At 52.2% G+C, this 20,345-nt stretch overlaps 1 protein-coding gene across 2 annotated transcripts in view; it reads right to left on the bottom strand.

The window, feature by feature from the left end:
• Window positions 1–20,345, bottom strand: part of PPL (periplakin) — a 57,382-nt gene that overhangs the window by 24,846 nt on the left and 12,191 nt on the right. For both annotated transcript variants that reach the window (XM_030925262.1, XM_010353878.2), the window contains exon 2: window positions 3,316–3,415. In XM_030925262.1, the coding sequence (XP_030781122.1) occupies window positions 3,316–3,415 (100 nt within the window). The remainder of the gene's footprint in view (window positions 1–3,315; window positions 3,416–20,345) is intronic.

The following is a 20,345-nucleotide window of genomic DNA, read 5'->3' as shown; positions in this document are numbered from 1 at the left end:
AAATAAATCCACAGAGACAGAAATCAGATGAGTGGCTGCCGGGGAAAAGGGGAGGTGGGGAGTCACTGTTAAGGGTGTGGGGTTTCCCTTTGGGGTAAGGGAAATGTTTGGGAACTAGATTGAGGTGATGGTTGTGTAACGTTCGGAATGTACTCAATGCCACTGAACTGCACACATTACACGGTTTATTTTATGTTATGTGAATCTCCCCTCAATTAAAAAAAATGGGAAATTCAAGAGCCCTTCTGGGAAATGAAACAAATAGTAGTATCTTTAGCAAAAAGAAAACAAGAAAAAGATTGTGTGATCCATGTAGGCTTCAAAGCCTAGCTTCTTTTTTCAAGTGAGTTCAGTTGAAGTTAAAAAAATAGGCCAGGCGCGGTGGCTCACACCTGTAATCCCAGCACTTTGGGAGGCCAAGGTGGGCGGATCACGAGGTCAGGAGTTCGAGACCACCCTGGCCAGTATGGTGAAACCCTATCTGCACTGAAAATAAACAAATAAATAAATAAATTAGCTGGGCGTGATGGTGCATGTCTGTAGTCCCAACTACTTGGGAGGCTGAGGCAGAAGAATCGCTTGAACCCGGGAGACGGAGGTTGCAGTAAGCCGAGATAGCACAACTGCACTCCAGCCTGGGCGACAGAGTGAGACTGTCTCAAAAAAAAAAAAAAAAAAAAGAAAGAAAGAAAGAAAAAATAGTTCAGGCCAAGCACACAATGACTCACGCCTATAATCCCAGCACTTTGGGAAGCTGAGGCAGGGGGGTGGATTGAGTCCAGGAGTTTAAGACCAGCCTGGACAACATAGCAAGGACCTCTGTCTCTGCAAAAAATAAAACAAAAATGGTTCAAAATTACCTACTTCAAGTCATTACTCCAGGGAAATAAAACGAGAAGGTTAAACTCTGTTCCTTCTTTCTCCCTCTCTCTCTCTCACACACACACAAAGGTCAGATATACACCAATATGTTAACAGCCAATAGATACCTCTGGTGGTGGAATTCTACATGAATGAGTTTATTGACTGACTGATTGATTGATTGAGGCAGGGTCTACCTCTGCTACCCAGACTGGAGTGCAGTGGTGTGATCTCAGCTCACTGCAGCCTCAACCTCCTGGGCTTAAGTGAGCCTCCCACCTCAGCCTCCCAAGGAGCTGGGACTACAGGCACACACACCACCACACCTGGCAAATTTTTCATATTTTTTATAGAGACGAGGTTTCACCACATTGCTCAGGCTTGTCTCAAACTCCTGGGCTCAGGTGATCTGCCTGCCGAAGCCTCCCAAAGTGCTGAAATTACAGGCGCGAGCCACCGTGCCCGGCTCATGATTTTAATTTACTTTGTTATGCTTGTTTATCCGTCCTGAAATGTGTGTGACGAACACATATTATTTTTATTATGAGGAAACAAGAGACACACCCCCAAAAGATGTTTTTCATTTAAGAAAGAAAAAATCCACCACCAGAGGGGGCCTCAGATGGCAGGGGATAAAACTGCAAATGACAAGGGGAACTGACAGGAGGGAACAGGTGTGAGGTGGCCAGGTAGAGGCCAGGGAGGCAGGAGGTGGAGGCCCAGGAGGACATGGAGGGCGGGACCCCAGGAAGGAGGCCAGGGCAAGCCCACTCCTGGGGCCACTGCAGGGGACAGCTGGTGGCGGAGAACATAGTCTCCATTTACTGCCCCCTGCAACCCCGTGGACTGTGCCCACCCCAGCCCACCCACCACCTTGGGTCTCTTGGCTGCTGTGGACACGCCTTCAGAGGGTGGGCAACTGGGCCATCAAGGGCAGCCAGGGGGTTGGACAACTATGGCTGGGCCTGGGTAGACCTTGACCTCCCTCCCGACCTCCCCACCTTCAGCCTCCCACTCCTCTGGTCCCACCTTTCTTTGTTGTTGTTGTTGTTGTTGTTTTCAAGACAGAGTCTTATTCTGTTGCCCAGGCTAGAGTGCAGTGGCATGATCTTGGCTCACTGCAACCTCCACCTCCCGGGTTCAAGCGATTCTCCTGCCTTAACCTCCTGAGTAGCTGGGATTATAGTTGTGCACCACCACGCCCAACTAATTTTTGTACTTTTAGTAGAGATGAGGTTTCACCGTATTGGCCAATCTGGTCTCAAACTCCTGACCTCAAGTGATCTGCCCACCTCGGCCTCCCAAAGTACTGGGATTACAGCGGCGTGAGTCATTATGCACCTGGCCTGGTCCCACCTCTCAGTCATCTCCCGCATAGGGAAGCCAGATGAAATACAGATCACCAGTTACACTTGAATTTCAGATAAACAACAAATAATGTTTTAGTATAAGCCTTTCCCTAATAATACATGGGCTTTCCTGTTACTAAAACATGATTTGTGTTCTGAAATTCAAATATAACTGGGCATCTTGCATTTTATTTGCTGAATCTGGTAACTCCACCTCCAGGCCGATGCTGGCACCATCTCTGTCACTGACTCATCACCCCAGTCCCTTCTGAACCTCAACTGCTCCAGGCTACAAAACGGGCATCAACCCAATCGCACCAGGCTGACGCTGGTGGAAGGTTCGAAGAGGTGACCATTCCAGAGGCTTATGAGTCCCGCAGGGTACAGGGGCTTCGTGCCGTTGAGTCCACCGGGCAGTTATCCCTATGTTACAGAAGGGGAAACTGAGGCACAGAGTGGGGAAAGTGATTTGCCTAGCTATTTTCTCTCTCTTTTCCAAAAAAGGCGGAGGAAGACCTGCACCCTGAGTGCTGGCAGCAGCAGAATGAGCAGTGAGAATGATATTGATGATAGTAGCTCTGCACTGTACCTGAATAATCTATTTAATCTTTACAACCACCCCGCCAGGTGGGAACAATCACTCCTGCCCGGTTAGAGAGAATCCCATTCATGGGCAGGTGCAAAGACTCACTTGCCCAAAGTCACCCAGCAAGGACAAGGCTGGGCTGCTTCCCTAGAGCCTGACCCCATGGCAGTCCTCCAGGCAGGAGATGCTTTGCACAGGGCCCAGGAAGTGGGAAGAACTTAGTATCCAGCAGGTACTGGTATTAACAACAATGGCCAGGTTACTCTCGCAGAGCAGGGCTTCCTGACCTCGGCACCCCTGCCCTACACTGCATGGTAGGGTGTTCAGTAGCATCCCCGTCTCCCCTCCCCAACTGACGCCAGGAGCACCTTCCTTCCAAACAGTGAAAACCAAAATGTCTCTGCATGTTCCCTTGGGGCCAGAATCACCCCTGGGTGAGAATCACTGATTCTGAACAGACCCCGGTCCTGAACGGGGCTGGTAGCACCGGGGCACGCGGGTGGGAACGGGGGCACTCACACTCTGCATCTTGGCCTCCGTGTCCACGATGTTCTTCTCCACCTGGTCAGCATTCTTCTGCAGCTGCTCGATCAGCTCCGAAAGCTCCTTGTTAGAGATGCTGCGGGCAGAAGCCGAGGGGAGATGGGTGGGGTGCCTGGTGGGTGGGGGCTGTGCCCCTACCAGCACCCCATCCTCTGGCTGTCCCTGGCCCCGTGCTCTGAGCAGGAGCTGCCCACAGAGCCTTTGAGGTAGTTGGGCTGTTCCCGTAGGGCAACGTCACTAAAGCCACAGAGACAAGGCAGTGCCTGGCAGGGGGTCAGCCTCCATTTTTTTTTTTAACTTTTTTTTTTTTTTTTTTTGAGACGGAGTCTCGCTCTGCTGCCCAGGCTGGAGTACAGTGGCCGGATCTCAGCTCACTGCAAGCTCCGCCTCCTGGGTTTACGCCATTCTCCTGCCTCAGCCTCCCGAGTAGCTGGGACTACAGGCGCCCGCCACCTCGCCCGGCTAGTTTTTTGTATTTTTTAGTAGAGACGGGGTTTCACCGTGTTTGCCAGGATGGTCTCGATCTCCTGACCTCGTGATCCGCCCGTCTCGGCCTCCCAAAGTGCTGGGATTACAGGCTTGAGCCACCGCGCCCGGCCTTAACTTTTTTTTTGAGATGGAGTCTTGCTCTGTCACCTAGGCTAAAGTGCAGTGGCATGATCTCGGCTTACTGCAACCTCCACTTCTTGGGTTCAAATGATTCTCATGCCTCAGCCTCCCCAGTAGCTGGGATTACAGGTGCACACCACCAAGCCTGGCTAATTTTTGTATTTTTAGTGGAGACGGGGTTTCATCATGTTGGCCAGGCTGGTCTTGAACTCCTGACCTTAAGTGATCTGCCTGCCTTGGCCTCCCAAAGTGATGGGATTACAGGCATGACCCACTGAGCCCGGCCAGCTTCCACTATGATCATTCTAATACTTCTATTTTTATTTATTTATTTATTTGTTTATTTAATTGCCATAGATAGAGTCTCACACTCTTGCCCAGGCTGGAGTATAGCGGCACAGTCATGGCTCACTGCAGCCTCTATCTCCCAGGCTCAAGCAATCCTCCCAACCCGGCCTCCCAAGTAGCTGGGACTACAGGCACATGCCACCACTCCTGGATAACTTTTACATTCCTTTTGGTAGAGAGGGGGTTTCAACATGTCACTCAAACTCCTGAGCTGAAGCAATTCATCCACCTCGGACTCCCAAAGTGCTGATCACAGATGTGAGCCACCAGGCCTGCCTACATATTTTTTTGTGAGAGACACAGTCTCACTCTGTCACCCAGCTTAGAGTGCAGTGGCACGATTGTAGTTCGCTGTAGCCTCGAACTCCTGAGCTCAAGCAATCCTCCTACCTCCGCCTCCCGAGTAGCTGGGACCACTGGCACCACCAGCACACCCAGATTCTAATGCTTCTATTTTGCCATGTTGGCAAAACGTACTATATCTTTAAAATTGGGAGATAACTCACATACCGTAAAATTCACCTGTTTAAAGTACACAGTCAGTGGTTTTTAGTACTACATATTCAGAATTGTGCAACCATCACCACTCTCTCATTCCAGACATTTTTATCACCCCAAAGCTCCACACCCACGAGCTGTCACTCCCTATTCCCCACCCCTCCAGCCCCTGGCAATCAGGAATTCACTTTCTCTATGGATTTGCCTATTCTGGACGTTTCATAAAAACAGAATCACACGACACGTGGCCTTTTGCGTCTGCTTTCTCTCAGCATGATGTTTTCAAACTTCATGCATATTGTGGCATCTATTAGAACTTCATTCTTTTTATGGCTGAATAATATTCTGTCACGTGGCTACATCACATTTTGCTTATTCATTCAACAACTGACAACCATCTGGGCCGTTTCCACCTTTGGGCCATCATGAGAATCACGCTGCTGTGAACATTCGGGAACAAGCTTTTGTGTGAGCAGTCTTATTTTTAAATACCAGATGTTTTTCTTTCAACCTACTCATTTTATTTTAGAGTTAAATGAATGTGTTTACAAAGGTAACTTGCTCTCCCCCTTTTAAAGAGAAAACCAGAAGCCCTCATCATGAGTGAATTAGCTGCCAAAATAAATTTCATAGGAACGCAGTGGCATTGGGTTCCACGGTGACACCGGGCTGGCCACTGTTACAAGTCAGGAGGTGTGACAGCCGTGGTGGCATCAGGCCCAGCCTTTCTCCTGATCTTCTCAGAGAGCCTGAAAGAGACTTGAGGCCTGGAACGGTGGCTCACACCTGTAATCCCGGTACTTTGGGAGGCCAAGGCGGGTGGATCACCTGAGATCAGGAGTTTGAGAACAGCCTGGCCAACATGGTGAAACCCCGTCTCCACTAAAAATGCAAATATTAGCTGGGCATGGTGGTGCGCGCCTGTAATTCCAGCTACTCAGGGAGGCTGAGGCAGGAGAATTGCTTGAACCTGGGAGGTGGAGGTGGTAGTGAGCCGAGATCGTGCCACTGTACTCCAGCCTGGGCGACAGAGTGAGACTCAGTCTCAAAGAAAAAAAAAAAGTCTTGAAAGCAGCCTGGCCCCCTCCCTCACTGTCTCTGTGTCCCCTCCTGTCACATCTGTCTACTGCCCCTCGTCCCCCAGAACCACACACAAACCACTCTGGAAAATGCTATCATGGGAGTTAGTTAAGACTTTGGCCCTGGGGTTAGCTTTGGGTTCAGATCTTGGCGCCCACCAGCCACTTAGTGGCTGTGTGACTTGGCCAAGCTCCCTTGCCTGTCTGTGCCTCTGCTTCCCAATCCAACGGACTACAGTAACAGAACCTTTCCCGGGACCGGCGTGGCAGGGGTTACAAATGGAGGTGAGGTTACACTGCTAAAGGGCTGTGCACAGAGCTGGGCGCAGAGTAAGTCTCAACAAAGGTTTGTGATTTTTTTTTTTTTTTTGAGACGGAGTCTCATTCTGTCCACCAGGCTGGAGTGCAGTGGCGCGATCTCGGCTCACTGCAAGCTCCGCCTCCTGGGTTCACGCCATTCTCCTGCCTCAGCCTCCCGAGTAGCTGGGACTACAGGCGCCCGCCACTGTGCCCGGCTAATTTTTTGTATTTTTAGTAGAGACGGGGTTTCACCGTGGTCTCGATCTCCTGACCTTGTGAGCCGCCCGCCTCGGCCTCCCAAAGTGCTGGGATTACAGGCATGAGCCACCACGCCCGACCAGGTTTGTGATTTTAGTTGTCAAGGAGCCTTAGAGATCATCCAGCCCTGCCTCTGTTGTTTTGAGACAGAGTCTCGCTCTGTCACCCAGGCTGGAGTGCAGTGGTACGATCTTGGCTCACTGCAACCTCTACCTCCTGGGTTCAAACGATTCTGCTGCCTCAGCCTCCTGAGTAGCTGGGATTACAGGTGTGAGCCATGCCCGGCCTCCCTCTGTTGTTTTCTTTAAACAAAGAAAGACACAGACCAGACAGGGAAAGCAGCTTAGCCACTGTCACCCAGTCAGCCAGCCATGATAGTTCCCGTCTCCACTGAAGACCCACAGTGGGGCCTGTGCGGCTAGGCACACAGAAGATTCCTTCTACTCACACTCATTAAGCACCTGCTGTATGCGGGCCTGGCATCTCACAAAGACAAGCCTCTCCCTCCCTAATCCACCCTACAGACCAGGAGGCAATCAGTATTTATAGAAACAGTCACGAGACTGAGACAGGCCTGGGGGCTGGGGATGCCCAAGGGAGCCTCTGGACTGGCTGGGCGGGGACAGCAGTAGTCACGGAAGGCTTCCTGGAGGAGGTGGTGTCGGCTGGGTGCTAAAGCAGAAAGAAGCATTTGGCGTTCCTGTGCAGAAGGCTCCAGTGAGGACAGGCCATAGAGAGGCAGGTCCTGGCATGTCCCGTGGGGTGGGCCAGGGTGGGGTTCTTGACTGTCAAGGCAGAGGGGACCACCAGCCCTTTAGACTGATGCTCCCCGGTTCAAGATTCTGGGGTCCAGTGTGAAAAATTCAGATTCCGGGCCACTAACCCAGACCTGCTGAACCCAGGTCTCCAGAGCATTGTGATTTTTGCAGGTTCCCCAGGGGACCTGGACACCTATTGGAGTCATGGAGCAGCACTGCAGGTGCTGTTGATGTTGGGGGCGTTGGGGGCAGAAATGGCAGCAGCAAACGTGCTGGAGAATCCATCCCCCTATGTCCCAAACCTTGCCTAAGGGCCGGCTTTGTGGCAGACCTGGATACACCGGAGCTGGGGGATCTTGAGGGAACAGGACCCAGGCCACACCTTCTGCAAGGTCAAATGGGGGCAGCCTATCCCAAAGTGGGGTCCCAGGAACCCATCTCTTACAAGCCTTATTCTTCCTTGGTCAAGGCAGTTAGGAAAACCCCACCTTTGATATGTCCATGAGCCAGCAAAAGCACTGACAAGTCCTGCAGTGGAGAAAGCTGGTGTTTGGCAGGGTGGCCAGGAAGGCTCAGCAGTGGGGAGCTTTGGATGGAGGATCTGGGTAAGAAGGGATAAGCGGCCGAGATGGGTGGATCACAAGGTCAGGAGATCGAAACCATCCTGGCTAACACCGTGAAACCCCGTCTCTACTAAAAAATACAAAAAGCTAGCCGGGCGAGGTGGCGGGCGCCTGTAGTCCCAGCTACTCGGGAGGCTGAGCCAGGAGAATGGCGTAAACCCGGGAGGCGGAGCTTGCAGTGAGCTGAGATCCGGCCACTGCACTCCAGCCTGGGCGATAGAGCGAGACTCCGTCTCAAAAAAAAAAAAAAAAAAAAGAAGGGATAAGCTGGGCTTCTAGAACATCCAGGTCAGGGGTCCACCCCTGATTCCTCCCTCATTCCCTAACACCCACTTCCTGGTTGGGCAGGCCACATGGAGAATGTGAGTTTCTGGGCCCCCATATTCCCACCCCAGTCACTGACCATCTGCTGGGCCAGCTGCACCTTGAGGCGGTGAGTCTCACCCCAAATATTCAACCCCTGACTGCAGTGCATTGTTAGGGTCTGTACTGTGGCTCAAGTAGGGGCCTTTGTCTCTCTTGAGCCCAGTCCCACCTCAGGCACAGGGCCAGCGCCCAAACCAGCCCTTTCATGGACTGGGGCAGATGCAAGAAAAACCACCTTCTGGACTCCATCCTGGCCGGGCCTACTGTTCCAGCCGAAGCCCCCCAGAGGACATGGGAGTTGTGGGGCAATGACCACTGCCTCAGGGACCTTGGACTCCTGGTGGGACAAAGTCGTGAGCGGCAGTAGGAAGCTATGAGGAGACAGGCCCATGGCCCACTCCGCCGCTTGCTGCTTAGACGGCCTCAGGCAAGTGCCCTACCCTCATGCAGCCTCCGCTTCTCCATCTGTCCACTGGTGATGACCACAAAGGCATCCTGGGCATTTGCCACTTGCTGTGGGCTTTGCCAGACCTCAGACACATTCACAGGCACCAGCTCAATAGCATCGTTGCCCTAAGTCCCCGGGGAGGTTCGTGTACCCCTTTACACATCAAGAAACCAAGACTCTGAGACATCAAAGCACTTGCCCAGGGTCACACAGCTTGTGAACCATGATTCTCCCCTCCAACAGTCTCACTCCAGAGGCATGTGATCGACTGGGCTAATAGTTACTCACGGGGATGCTAGGAAAATCACACCAGTAACAACCTCCACCATGGTAAATATGAGCTAATGGCTAATACTTACTTTCTACATGCCACGCTCCTCACTGTTTCTCACTCAATCTTCATGACAACCCTGCGAGCTGGGTGTTAGCACGGTGGGTAATTGTATTATTATCCCCATGTATGGGTGTGGAAACTGAGGATCACAGGGGTTAAGTAACTCTCCCAAAGTCACCCAGCAATTAGATGGCAGAGCCAGACTCCAGGCCCTTACCAACTCAATGTGATGATCTTACAGGGCTCCCAACACACAGTAGGTACTTCACAGATTAACTTAAAATGCCAAGAGCCCAAAACCACACCAGGATGCCACTTTTCATCCACTATGATGGCTATAATAAAAAAGACAGACAGTAACAAGTGTCGACAAAGATGTGGAGAAATCGGAACCCTCGTGCCTTACTGGTGGGGATGCAAAATGGTGCACAGTTGTGGAAAACAGTCTAGAAATTCCGCAAAAAGTTAAACAGTCACCATAAGACCCAGCAAGTCCACCCCTATGTGTTTTTATTTTTATTACTTATTTATTTACTTATTTATTTTTTCGAGACAGGGTCTCACCCTGTTGCCCAGGCTGGAGTACAGTGGCATGATCTCGGCTCACTGCAGCCTCTGCTTCCCAGACTCAAATGATTCTCCTACCTCAGCCTCCTGAGTAGCTGGGATTACAGGTGCCCACCACCACACCCGGCTAACTTTTGCACTTTTAGTATAGACGGGGTTTCGCCATGTTGGCCAGGCTGGTCTCGAACTCCTGAACTCAGGTGACCCACTTGCCTCAGCCTCCCAAAGTGCTGGGATTATAGACATGAGCCATTGTGCCCAGCCTTATTTTTATTTTTTGAGACAGGGTCTCACTCTGTTGCCCAGGCTGGAGTGCAGTGGCGCAACCTCAGCTCACTGCAGCGTTGACCTCCCAGTCTCAAGCAATCTTTGCACCTCAGCCTCTGAGTAACTGTGACTACAGGCACCTGGCACCGTGCCCAGCTAATTTTTGTATTTTTTTTTTTAGAGAGGGAGGTTTTGCCATGTTGCCCCAGCTGGTCTTGAACCCCTGGGCTCAAGCAATCCATCTGCCTTGGCCTCCCAAAATATTAGGATTACAGGCGTGAGCCACTGCGCCCAGCCTACCCCTACGTATCTATCCAAGAGAAATGAAAACCTATGTCTGGGCCGGGCGCGGTGACTCATGCCTGTAATCCCAGCACTCTGGGAGGCCGAGGCAGGTGGATCACCCGAGGTCAGGAGTTCGAGACCAGCCTGGCCAACATGGCGAAACCCCACCTCTACGAAAAGTACAAAAAAATTAGCTAGACATGGTGGTATGTGCCTGTAATCTCATCTACTTGGGAAGCTGAGGCAGGAGAATCGCTTGAACCGAGGTGGAGGTTGCAGTGAGCCGAGGTCGTGCCACTACACTCCAGCCACAGCAAGACTGTCTCAGAAAATAAAAACCAAGAACCAAAAAACAAAAAAACCTATGCCTGCACAGAAATTTGTACATAGATGAGTCACAGCAGCATGATTCATAGTAGCCTTTTGGCTTCCACTTTTTAGTGGAAACAACTCAAATATTCATCAACTGATGAAAATATAAACAAAATGTGGTCTATCTGTATTATTTGGCCAAAGAATGAAGGCAGAACTGACAACTGCTACAGCCTCATGAACCTCGAGAATGTTATGCTCAGTGAGAGAAGCCAGACACAAAAGCTCACACATTATTCCATTGATAAGAAATGTCCAGCATGGAGAAATCTCCGGGAGCGAAAGGTGGCTGAGTGGTTGCCAGGGCCCAGGAGGATGTGAAATGGAGAGTGATTCCTAAAGGGTATGAGATTCCTTTTGGGGTGATGAAAATGTTGTATGGGGATGGCTGTACAACTCTATGACAATATTAATAACCACTGGGCCGGGCGCGGTGGCTCGCACCTATAATCCCAGCACTTTGGGAGGCCGAGGTGGGCAGATCACTTGAGCCCAGGAGTTTGAGAGCAGCCTGGGCGACATGGTGAAACCCCATGTCTACTGAAAATACAAAAAATGAGCTGGGCGTGGTGATGCGCACCTGTAGTCCCAGATACTCGGGAGGCTGAGGGGGGAGGATCGCTTGAGCCCAGGAGGTTGAGGCTTCAGTGAGTCGAGACTTCGCCACTGCACTCCAGCCTGGGCAATGAGAGTGAGACCCTGTCTCAAAACAAAAACAAAAACAGTGAATTGAACACTTTAAATGAGTGAACTGCATGGTATGTGAATTATATCACAGTAAAACTGCTACAAAAAAAAAAAAAAAGGCGGCTGGGCGTGGTGGCTCATGCCTATAATCCCAGCACTTTGGGAGGCTGAGTTGGGCAGGTCACCTGAGGTCAGGAGTTCAAGACCAGCCTGGCCAACATGGTGAAACCTCGTCTCTACTAAAAATACAAAAATTAGCCGGGCATGGTGGCAGGAACCTGTAATCCCAGCTACTCAGGAGGCTGAGGCGGAAGAACTGCTTGAACCCGGGAGGTGGAGGTTGCAGGGAGCCAAGATTGTACCACTACACTCCAGCCTGGGTGACAAAGCAAGACTCCGTCTCAAAAAAAAAAAAAAAAAAAAAAAAAAAATGACAAGTGTCATTTAGAAATGATAGGGGTTTGTTTTTTCTCTCCCAAGTCAGGTCCTGCCTCTTGTCTCATTCTCCAGGGAAGCTGGCCGGCTGCAGGTAACCCCCCCAGCAGCCTGGAAGAGGCTAGTTGACTCCTAGAGGGCTATTTGTCCTGCCCAGTGCTAAGCAAGTCACATATAGATTAGCTCATCAATCCTACCACCCTTGAAGTAAGTAGCACTGTTCTCAAAAGTTGGAGGATTACAACTTTAAATGAGTGAATTGCATGGAATTCACATGCCATGCAATTCACTCAGTTACAGATGGGGAAATAGAGGTACAAAGAAATTCCATCATGTGGCCACAGTTCCACTGCCAGCAAGCAAGGCAGAGCTGGGATTCGAATCCAGGCCTCCAGAGGCACAGTCTCAGCGTTTTCGCCCTGTAGCTTTGGGGTCCCGAATGAGAGGCCCCAAAAGGTCCTGTGTTCCCCCCACCATCTAGCTGGCCTCAGGAATCAACCATGGAGAGCCATGGAGCCCCATGCTAGGAGGCCAGCAGGAATGTGGGTGGGGCAGGAACCTGCAGGAACGGGGACGGGTCCCAGGAGTACTGGGAAACCGGCTAGGCTGGTCCAGCTTTTCATCTCGGTAATGAGCCGCATTGGGGCAGCCAGACGTGGCACCCCTGGGCCACCAGCCCCACTGATGGAGGCCGAGACACAGCCCTGTCCCGCCCACAAAGACACAGACGGCAGCCACCTGGCCGAGCCAGGAAGACCATGACACCCCTGTCCCCACCACCGGAAAAGGGAAGGGGCCTGAGTGACAGCCGAGAGTACACGCCCAGCCCTCCCTTTTCTTACTCAGAGGGTAACTCGGACACGTGTGCTGAGAGCAGTGGCTGCTGGCCCTCGAAGGGGCCTCAGAAGCCATCCGGCCCCACCTGCTCATTATCCAGATGAGCAAGCCAAGGTCCCGGACGTGAAGTCACTACCCAGGGTCACTTGGGAGGGTAGTCCATGTAAGAGAAAGACTTTGGGTCTGGAGTCAGACAGGGTTCAGATCCTGACTGCACCAACCAGCAGTGTGACCTGTGACAGTGTGACAGAGGAGCTACACTGTATTTCCTTTTTAATCTTTTTGCATTTTCTTCAAAAAAAATTTTTTTTTTTTTTTTTGAGGCGGAGTCTCGCTCTGTCGCCTGGACTGGAGTGCAGTGGCCAGATCTCAGCTCACTGCAAGCTCCGCCTCCCGGGTTTACGCCATTCTCCTGCCTCAGCCTCCCGAGTAGCTGGGACTACAGGCGCCCGCCACCTCGCCCGGCTAGTTTTTTGTATTTTTAGTAGAGACGGGGTTTCACCGCGTTAGCCAGGATGGTCTCGATCTCCTGACCTCGTGATCTGCCCGTCTCGGCCTCCCAAAGTGCTGGGATTACAGGCTTGAGCCACCGGGCCTGGCCAAAAATTTTTTTTTTTTTGGGGGGATGGAGTCTTGCTCTGTGGCCCGGGCTGCAGTGCAGTGGCCGGATCTCAGCTCACTGCAAGCTCCGCCTCCCGGGTTTACGCCATTCTCCTGCCTCAGCCTCCCGAGTAGCTGGGACTACAGGCGCCCGCCACCTCGCCCGGCTAGTTTTTTGTATTTTTTAGTAGAGACGGGGTTTCACCGTGTTAGCCAGGATGGTCTCGATCTCCTGACCTCGTGATCCGCCCGCCTCGGCCTCCCAAAGTGCTGGGATTACAGGCTTGAGCCACCGCGCCCGGCCTTCAAATTTTTAAATAGAGATGGTTTCTCACTATGTTGACCAGGCTGGTCCTGAACTCGTGGCCTCAAGTGATCCTCCCATCTCGGCCTCCCAGAGTGCTAGGATTACAGGTATGACTACCATATGCCTGGTCAGCCACTCTCTATTTCTGAGTCTCAGTGTCATCATCTGTGGAACGTGAGCAAGAAATCCTCTCTAGTTATGTTTATGTGTGGGCCCAGGCACAGGGGTGCACACCTGTAATCCCAGCACTTTGGGAGGCCGAGGCAGGAGCATCTCTTGAGCCTAGGAGTTCGAGACCAACTTGGGCAAATAGGAAGACCTTGTCTCTACAAAAATACAAAAATTAGCCAGATGTGGTGGTGTGCACCTATAGTCCCAGGTACCTGAGAAGCTTAGGTGGGAGAATTGCTTGAGCCCAGGAGGTCAAGCATGCAGTGAACTGAGATCACACCACTGCATTCCAGCCTGGGAGACAGAGAAAGACCCTGTCTCAAATTAGAACCAAACAAAAGTATATGTGTGGTATGTGTGGGGTGGGGGTAATCAGGATCACTTTTAGAAACACCTCAGTCAGGCCGGGCGTGGTGGCTCACACCTGTAATCCTAGCACTTTGGGAGGCCGACGTGGGTGGATCACGAGGTCAGGAGATAGAGACCATCCTGGCCAACCTGGTGAAACCCCGTCTCGACTAAAATACAAAAAAATTAGCTGGGCATGGTGGCGCACACCTGTAGTCCCAGCCACTCGGGAGGCTGAGGCCGGGGAATTGCTTGAACCCGGTAGGCGGAGGTTGTAGTGAGCCGAGATTGCATCACTGCACTCCAGCCTGGCAGCAGAACGAGACTCTGTCTCAAAAAAGAAAAAAAAAAAAAGAAAGAAAGAAACACCTCAGTCAAATTTCAAAGACATCTTTGTGGTTCAAGGACTGAACTGGAGGTTCAGAGCAGCGTCCAGGGCCCCGAAACAGACTCGAGATCATTTATACCGTTTTCAAAATTTTGAAAGTCTTGTTCTGTTGTCCATGCTGCAGTGCAGTGGTACAATCTTGGCTCACTGCAACCTCCATCTCTGCGTTCAAGCAATTCTCCTGCCTCAGCCTCCCGAATAGCTGGGATTACAGGCGCATGCTACCATGCCTGGCTAATTTTTGTATTTTTAGTAAAGACAAGGTTTCACCATGTTGGCCAGGGTGGTCTTGAACTCCTGATCAGGTGATCTGCCTGCTTTGGCCTCCCAAAGTGCTGGGATTACAGGTGTCAGCCACCATACTAGCCCTGGCTAATTTTTTAATTTTTTTGTAGACATGGAGCTTCTCTCTGTTGCCCAGGCTGGTCTTAAACTCCTGAGCTCAAGGGATCCTCCTGCCTTGGCCTCCTAAAGTACAGGGACTACAGGCATGAGCCACTGAGCCTGGTTCATTTACATGTTGATACAATTGAGGCCTTGGTGGCGGTTTCAGCAGTGGGCCTGAATGGGGACCCAGGACCTGGCTGGCAGCAGAAACAGACCCCCCCAGCCTCGGCCAGGCTGCGGGTCAGGGGCTGCGTGGGTTTCGCAAGCCACTGGGAGTTACCTCGAGTCGACCTAGGCTGTTTTTCCCCAGCTTTTTCCTTCTGGGCTGGGGATGCCAGAGTCTGGGACAATCCTCAGCAGTCTCACGGAGCCCCATTTTCTTGGCCTGGTCTGCATATGAGGCTCTTGATGCAAGCAAGGAAAAATGGAACCAGCAGGTCAGGAGGCTGCCTGGCTCCTCCTCGGAGCTCCAGGGCCGGGTTTGAGGGCACTATCAGGAACCAGACAAGGGTTTCCTGGGTCTGAGCCCGCAGGCTTGAGCCTGAACAGCCGTCTTTTTGTGTCCCAGTATGTACTCAGAGCAGAGGAACCACTAGGGCGGGGGCTTGGGAGCCTCAAATGGCATCAGGTCCCCTGGCTCCGTCGCTAGGAGTCAGAGCCTCAGTAGACACAGCCTGACCTGCTTTATTGATTGAGACTGAGTCTTACTCTGTCACCCAGACTGGAATGCAGTGGCATGATCTTGGCTCACTGCAACCTCTGCCTCCTGGGTTCAAGCAATTCTCGTGCCTCAGCCTCCCGAGCAGCGGGGATTACACACATGCACCACCACACCAGGCTACTTTTTGTATTTTTAATAGAGACAGGGTTTTGCCACATTGGCCCGGCTGGTCTCGAACTCCTGGCCTCAAGTGATCTGCCCGCCTCACACCTCCCAAAGTGGTGTGAGCCACTGCGCCTGGCCCCGGCCTGCATTAGAGGTGGCAACTTGAGGCTGAGGACCCACTGACTCAGTGAGCCCAGCTGCAAAGTGGGGAGCTGGGACTCGAACTTAGGGCTGTGTGCTGCCCTGGCATGGCCAGGACAGCACTTAGTCCTCAGAGGGCCAGCCGGGATGCCCATCATAGGAGCTGGGACAGAGGTAGCACTCTGGCCCTGACACACTACCGATGCTCCACGTGGGCAGAGAAAGAGAACACAGGTGTCTCAGGGGACCCTCGCTCTCCACCTTGGGGGTCTCTCTTCCTGCTTTGATTTTATGCGGCTATCACTGGCACTTTCTTTCAGCTGGAAGGGCAGTGTGGTCCAGTGGTTAAGCACCCAGACCAAAGCCAGACAGCCTGGGGTCAAATCCTGCCTCCGCTCTTAGTAAGCTGTAAATTACTTAGCCTCTCTGAGCCTCAGTTTTCCCAGCTGTAAAATGAGAGTTATCACAGTATGCATGCCGTGGGGCTGTGGTGGGGGTGACTGAAAGAACAGATATGGGGTGCTGCCTCTGAGGAGCTCGGCTCTGCCTTGACCTGGATCCACCATCCAGGGGTTTAGGCTCCTTTTAAGGAGCTGATAAAAGCCAGAAGCTGGCTGGGCACGGTGGCTCATGCCTGTTATCTCAGCACTTTGGAAGGCTGAGGTGGGTAGACCACCTGAGGTCAGGAGTTCGAGACCAGCCTGGCCAACATAGTGAAACCCTGTCTCTACTAAAAATACAAAAATTAGTTGGGCATGGTGGGGGGCGCCTATAATCCTAGCTACTCAAGAGACTGAGACAGGAGAATTGTTTGAACCCGGGAGGCGGAGGTTGTAGTGAGCTGAGATTGCGCCACTGCACTCCAGCCTAGGCAATGGAATGAGACTCCATCTCAAAACAAAACAAAACAAAACAAAAAACCCCTAAAAACAAACAAAAAGCTAGAAGCCGGCCGGCCCGGTGGCTCACGCCTGTAATTCCAGCACTTTGGGAGGCCGAGGCGGGTGGATCACGAGGTCAGAAGATTGAGACCATCCTGGCTAACATGATGAAACCCCGTCTCTACTAAAAATACAAAAAATCAGCCGGGGGTGGTGGTGGGCGCCTATAGTCCCAGCTACTCGGGAGGCTGAGGCGGGAGAATGGTATGAACCTGGGAGGCAGAGCTTGCAGTGAGCCGAGATTGCGCCACTGTACTCCAGCCTGGGTGACAGAGGGAGACTCCGTCAAAAAAAAAAAAAAAAAAAAAAAAAAGCCAGAAGCCAAGGCCTGAAGTTAGAATCCTCCAGCACCTGGGAGATGAAAGAAGGCCCCCGGCCATGCACAACGTTCACGCTGATCCTGCTGCAAGCCCAGACGTGCTCTGCTTCCGCCCTGTGAATGTCGCCTTGCCCGGGCATGGGGAATTCGCAAGTAACCTCAGAATTTGGAACTATCTCCTCCAACATCTGCGAGGAGAGGCTGGTGCCCATATATGGGTAATGAGGTGTCAGGAGGACAGGAGATCCTGGGTCCCAGATGCCCACTCCCCAGGCCTGGCTGGGGAAAAACGCACAGCCCACTTCAGCTGTCTTAGGTTTGGGCTAAGGATCTGAGTCAGTAGGTTTGGGGATTTGAAGGGTACAGGGTGTTCCCACTGCTCTGAGAACACTCTTCCATCCGCATAAGGGAAACCGCAGAAGGGGAGGGTGGGGAGGACCTGTCTACCCGGTTATGCCAACAGATCCCTGAGACCTGTCCCTGCCTCTCCCTCCACTGGTTCTGCATGGGAACATGTCCCCTGCACATCCTCCTCCATCTGCCCTTCTGGCTTCCGCCTTGGCCAAAGTCACCACTTCTCACATGGCCCAATGCAACAGCCACCCACTGTCTTTTCTGAGAGCATTTGGGAGCACAAGTTTTGGATGATGGTATGATCTGGCTGCATCGTAGATAGATCTAAGAGTTGGGGAGATATGCTTCCCAGGCTCCTGCCCCCAGGAGAGACCTGGACCCTACAAGGACACCATGAATGGCCAACCTTCCAGCCGTCAGTGACCTGGGAATGGGATCCCTGTGTGTGGGTGGCTTTAAGAGCCACCCTTGATGCCTTCAGCTGTACCTGTTCAAGTCATATGGCACCAACTGGCCCATTCTTTGTACCCGGCCTGCAGGGGAGGAAACTGAGAGCAGCCTGGCCAAGGCAAGGAACGTAGTCTGTGTTGTTGCTGTGACCTAGGTGTGGGCTCCGGCAGGTTCCTCAGTCTCTCTGTGCCTCAGTTTCCTCATCTGTGAGACAGGGATAGGAATTGATCCCACTGCAGAGGGTTGAGATAATTCAAGGAGATAATCCTTATAAATGAAAGCACTTTGGGTGTGGCCACACCATGATCAGGATAACTGGGTTTCATCCTCTTCCTCGCTGTCACTGGAGCGTGAGGGCCCTGCCAGGGCAGGGCGTCTCGTCTGTTGTTCACTGCCACGTCCACAGCGCCCACCAAACTGAATGAACTATGCTGGCTATTTGGAATAACAGCATGTAGTACTCCACCTGTCTCAGCCTTAAGTTCCTCGAACATAAATGGGGTTATCGTGCCTGCTTGCCATGGAACAAACAGAAAGACACTCAACAACTGGAAAACATTCCCACAGAAGGCACTGTTCAACAGAAACTGACCCTGAGCCACAGAGAGAACTTACATTTTTCTTTTTTTTTTTTTTGAGACGGAGTCTCGCTCTGCCACCCAGGCTGGAGTGCAGTGGCTGGATATCAGCTCACTGCAAGCTCCGCCTCCCGGGTTTTACGCCATTCTGCTGCCTCAGCCTCCCGAGTAGCTGGGACTACAGGCGCCCGCCACATCGCCCGGCTAGTTTTTTGTAGTTTTTGTAGAGACGGGGTTTCACCGTGTTAGCCAGGATGGTCTCGATCTCCTGACCTCGTGATCCGCCCGTCTCGGCCTCCCAAAGTGCTGGGATTACAGGCTTGAGCTATGGCGCCCGGCCAGAACTTACATTTTTCTAGTAGCCACATGAAAAGAGTAAGAAGAAATGAGTGAACATTTTTCCTATTTTATTTAACCTAATATATCCAAAATATGATCAATTTGACAGGTGTCCAACAGACCATTATTAATGGATATTTTACATTCTCTTTTTCATACTAAGTCTTCAAACCCTGGCACACAGACATACTTGCACAGCCCATGTCACAGGGCCGGTAATTACTCAATAGGATGGCAAGATTCTAGGTGATTCTGAAGCACCCTGACCTGCTTTGCTCTAAGCCTGCAGTGACCACAGCCTGTCAGTTCTGCTGTAGGAAAGCTGATGTGCACTCAGAGCATCTTCCAGTCTTACTCGGTGCCTGGTACCCAGGGACACCTAATAAATGCTTATTCTCTTTGAACCCTGCGACTCCACCTCCTGTCCACACTCACTAGCTAGATGTCTGCCCCAGGACAGGGTATCCTCTGAGGGTCCTTCCCTGGCTGCCTACTCCAAAACAACCCAGGGCTCCCAACTGTGCCCCGTGGAGCCTGGCGCCTGGGTGTGGAGAACCCTGGCACAAAGACCGCAGCCCGACACCCTTCCCCAGGTCCTCAGAGCCACTGCAACCCTGTCCACAGGCCACGGGGCAGAGCTGGAGACACCTGGCCTGCTCACAGCCGTCCCCTTCTCCAGGCTGGGACGGCAGCCACCCCAGGAACAGATCATACTTTAGCAACATTGGAGGGGCCATGTTCCTGCCATCGCCTCAGCCCCAGCTGTCCCTGTCACCCAGAACTGCTGTGTCCCCCGTTGGGTCACAGCCCAGCCTGCACTCTCCTCCCATGTGTGGACACAGGTCCCTGCAGGCTCAGCACTCCCTGCCTGGCCAGGGCCACTGGCCTTTGATCACATCTGCCGTCCCTTCCTCTGGGGGTTAATTCTGTCTCAGTGGGTGTGTATGGGGGTTGCACTGGTGCTGGAATGTCTGGAATGCACAGGAGTGTACACCCCTCCCTGGAACCAGCCTCACCTCTCCCAGAGTCCAGAAAAGGGGCTGGGCCTCCTGCCACCACGGTCATCCTCTTCTGGCTGCGGGGCCAGCTGGGGGGAGGTGCACCTCCGGTGCCTAGTAGCCCTCTGCCCCTACCTTCTTTTTTTTTTTTTTTTTTTTTTGAGACGGAGTCTTGCTCTGTCGCCCAGGCTGGAGTATAGCGGCACCACCTCGGCTCACTGCAAGCTCCGCCTCCTGGGTTCACGCCATTCTCCTGCCTCAGCCTCCTGAGTAGCTGGGACTACAGGCACCCGCCACCGCACCCGGCTAATTTTTTTGTATTTTTAGTAGAGACAGGGTTTCACTGTGGTCTCGATCTCCTGACTTCGTGATCCGTCCGCATCTGCCTCCCAAAGTGCTGGGATTACAGGCGTGAGCCACCACACCCGGCTTGCCCCTACCTTCTTTATACACTGCCTGGCTCCTGAAACATCTGTCCTGGCTCTGACACAAAGGCACCCATCGTGGACACTCAGGAAATGACTGATGAATAGTAACAACATTGAGGGCACCTATTGGGTACCCAGCAACCACTCAGTCCTTTTGTGCATCACCCATTGAAATCTCATAGCCCTAGGAAGTAGCCACCCTTAGTGTTACTGGGGCTCTTAATCCTACCTGTCAGGCTATTAAACTTTTGGACAAAAAGAACTTACTCATTTTTTTAGTGGGCCCTTCTTTAACCCTTAATTCCACACCTTGAGCAGGCTTGGGCTCAATAAATACGTGTTGAATTGAGCAGATGTTTT

The sequence above is a fragment of the Rhinopithecus roxellana genome, chromosome 20 (genome assembly GCF_007565055.1).
Source record: "Rhinopithecus roxellana isolate Shanxi Qingling chromosome 20, ASM756505v1, whole genome shotgun sequence".
NCBI lineage: Eukaryota > Metazoa > Chordata > Mammalia > Primates > Cercopithecidae > Rhinopithecus > Rhinopithecus roxellana.
The sequence above is the reverse complement of the archived record's forward strand: the minus strand, read 5'-3'. Positions and strand labels throughout refer to the sequence as shown.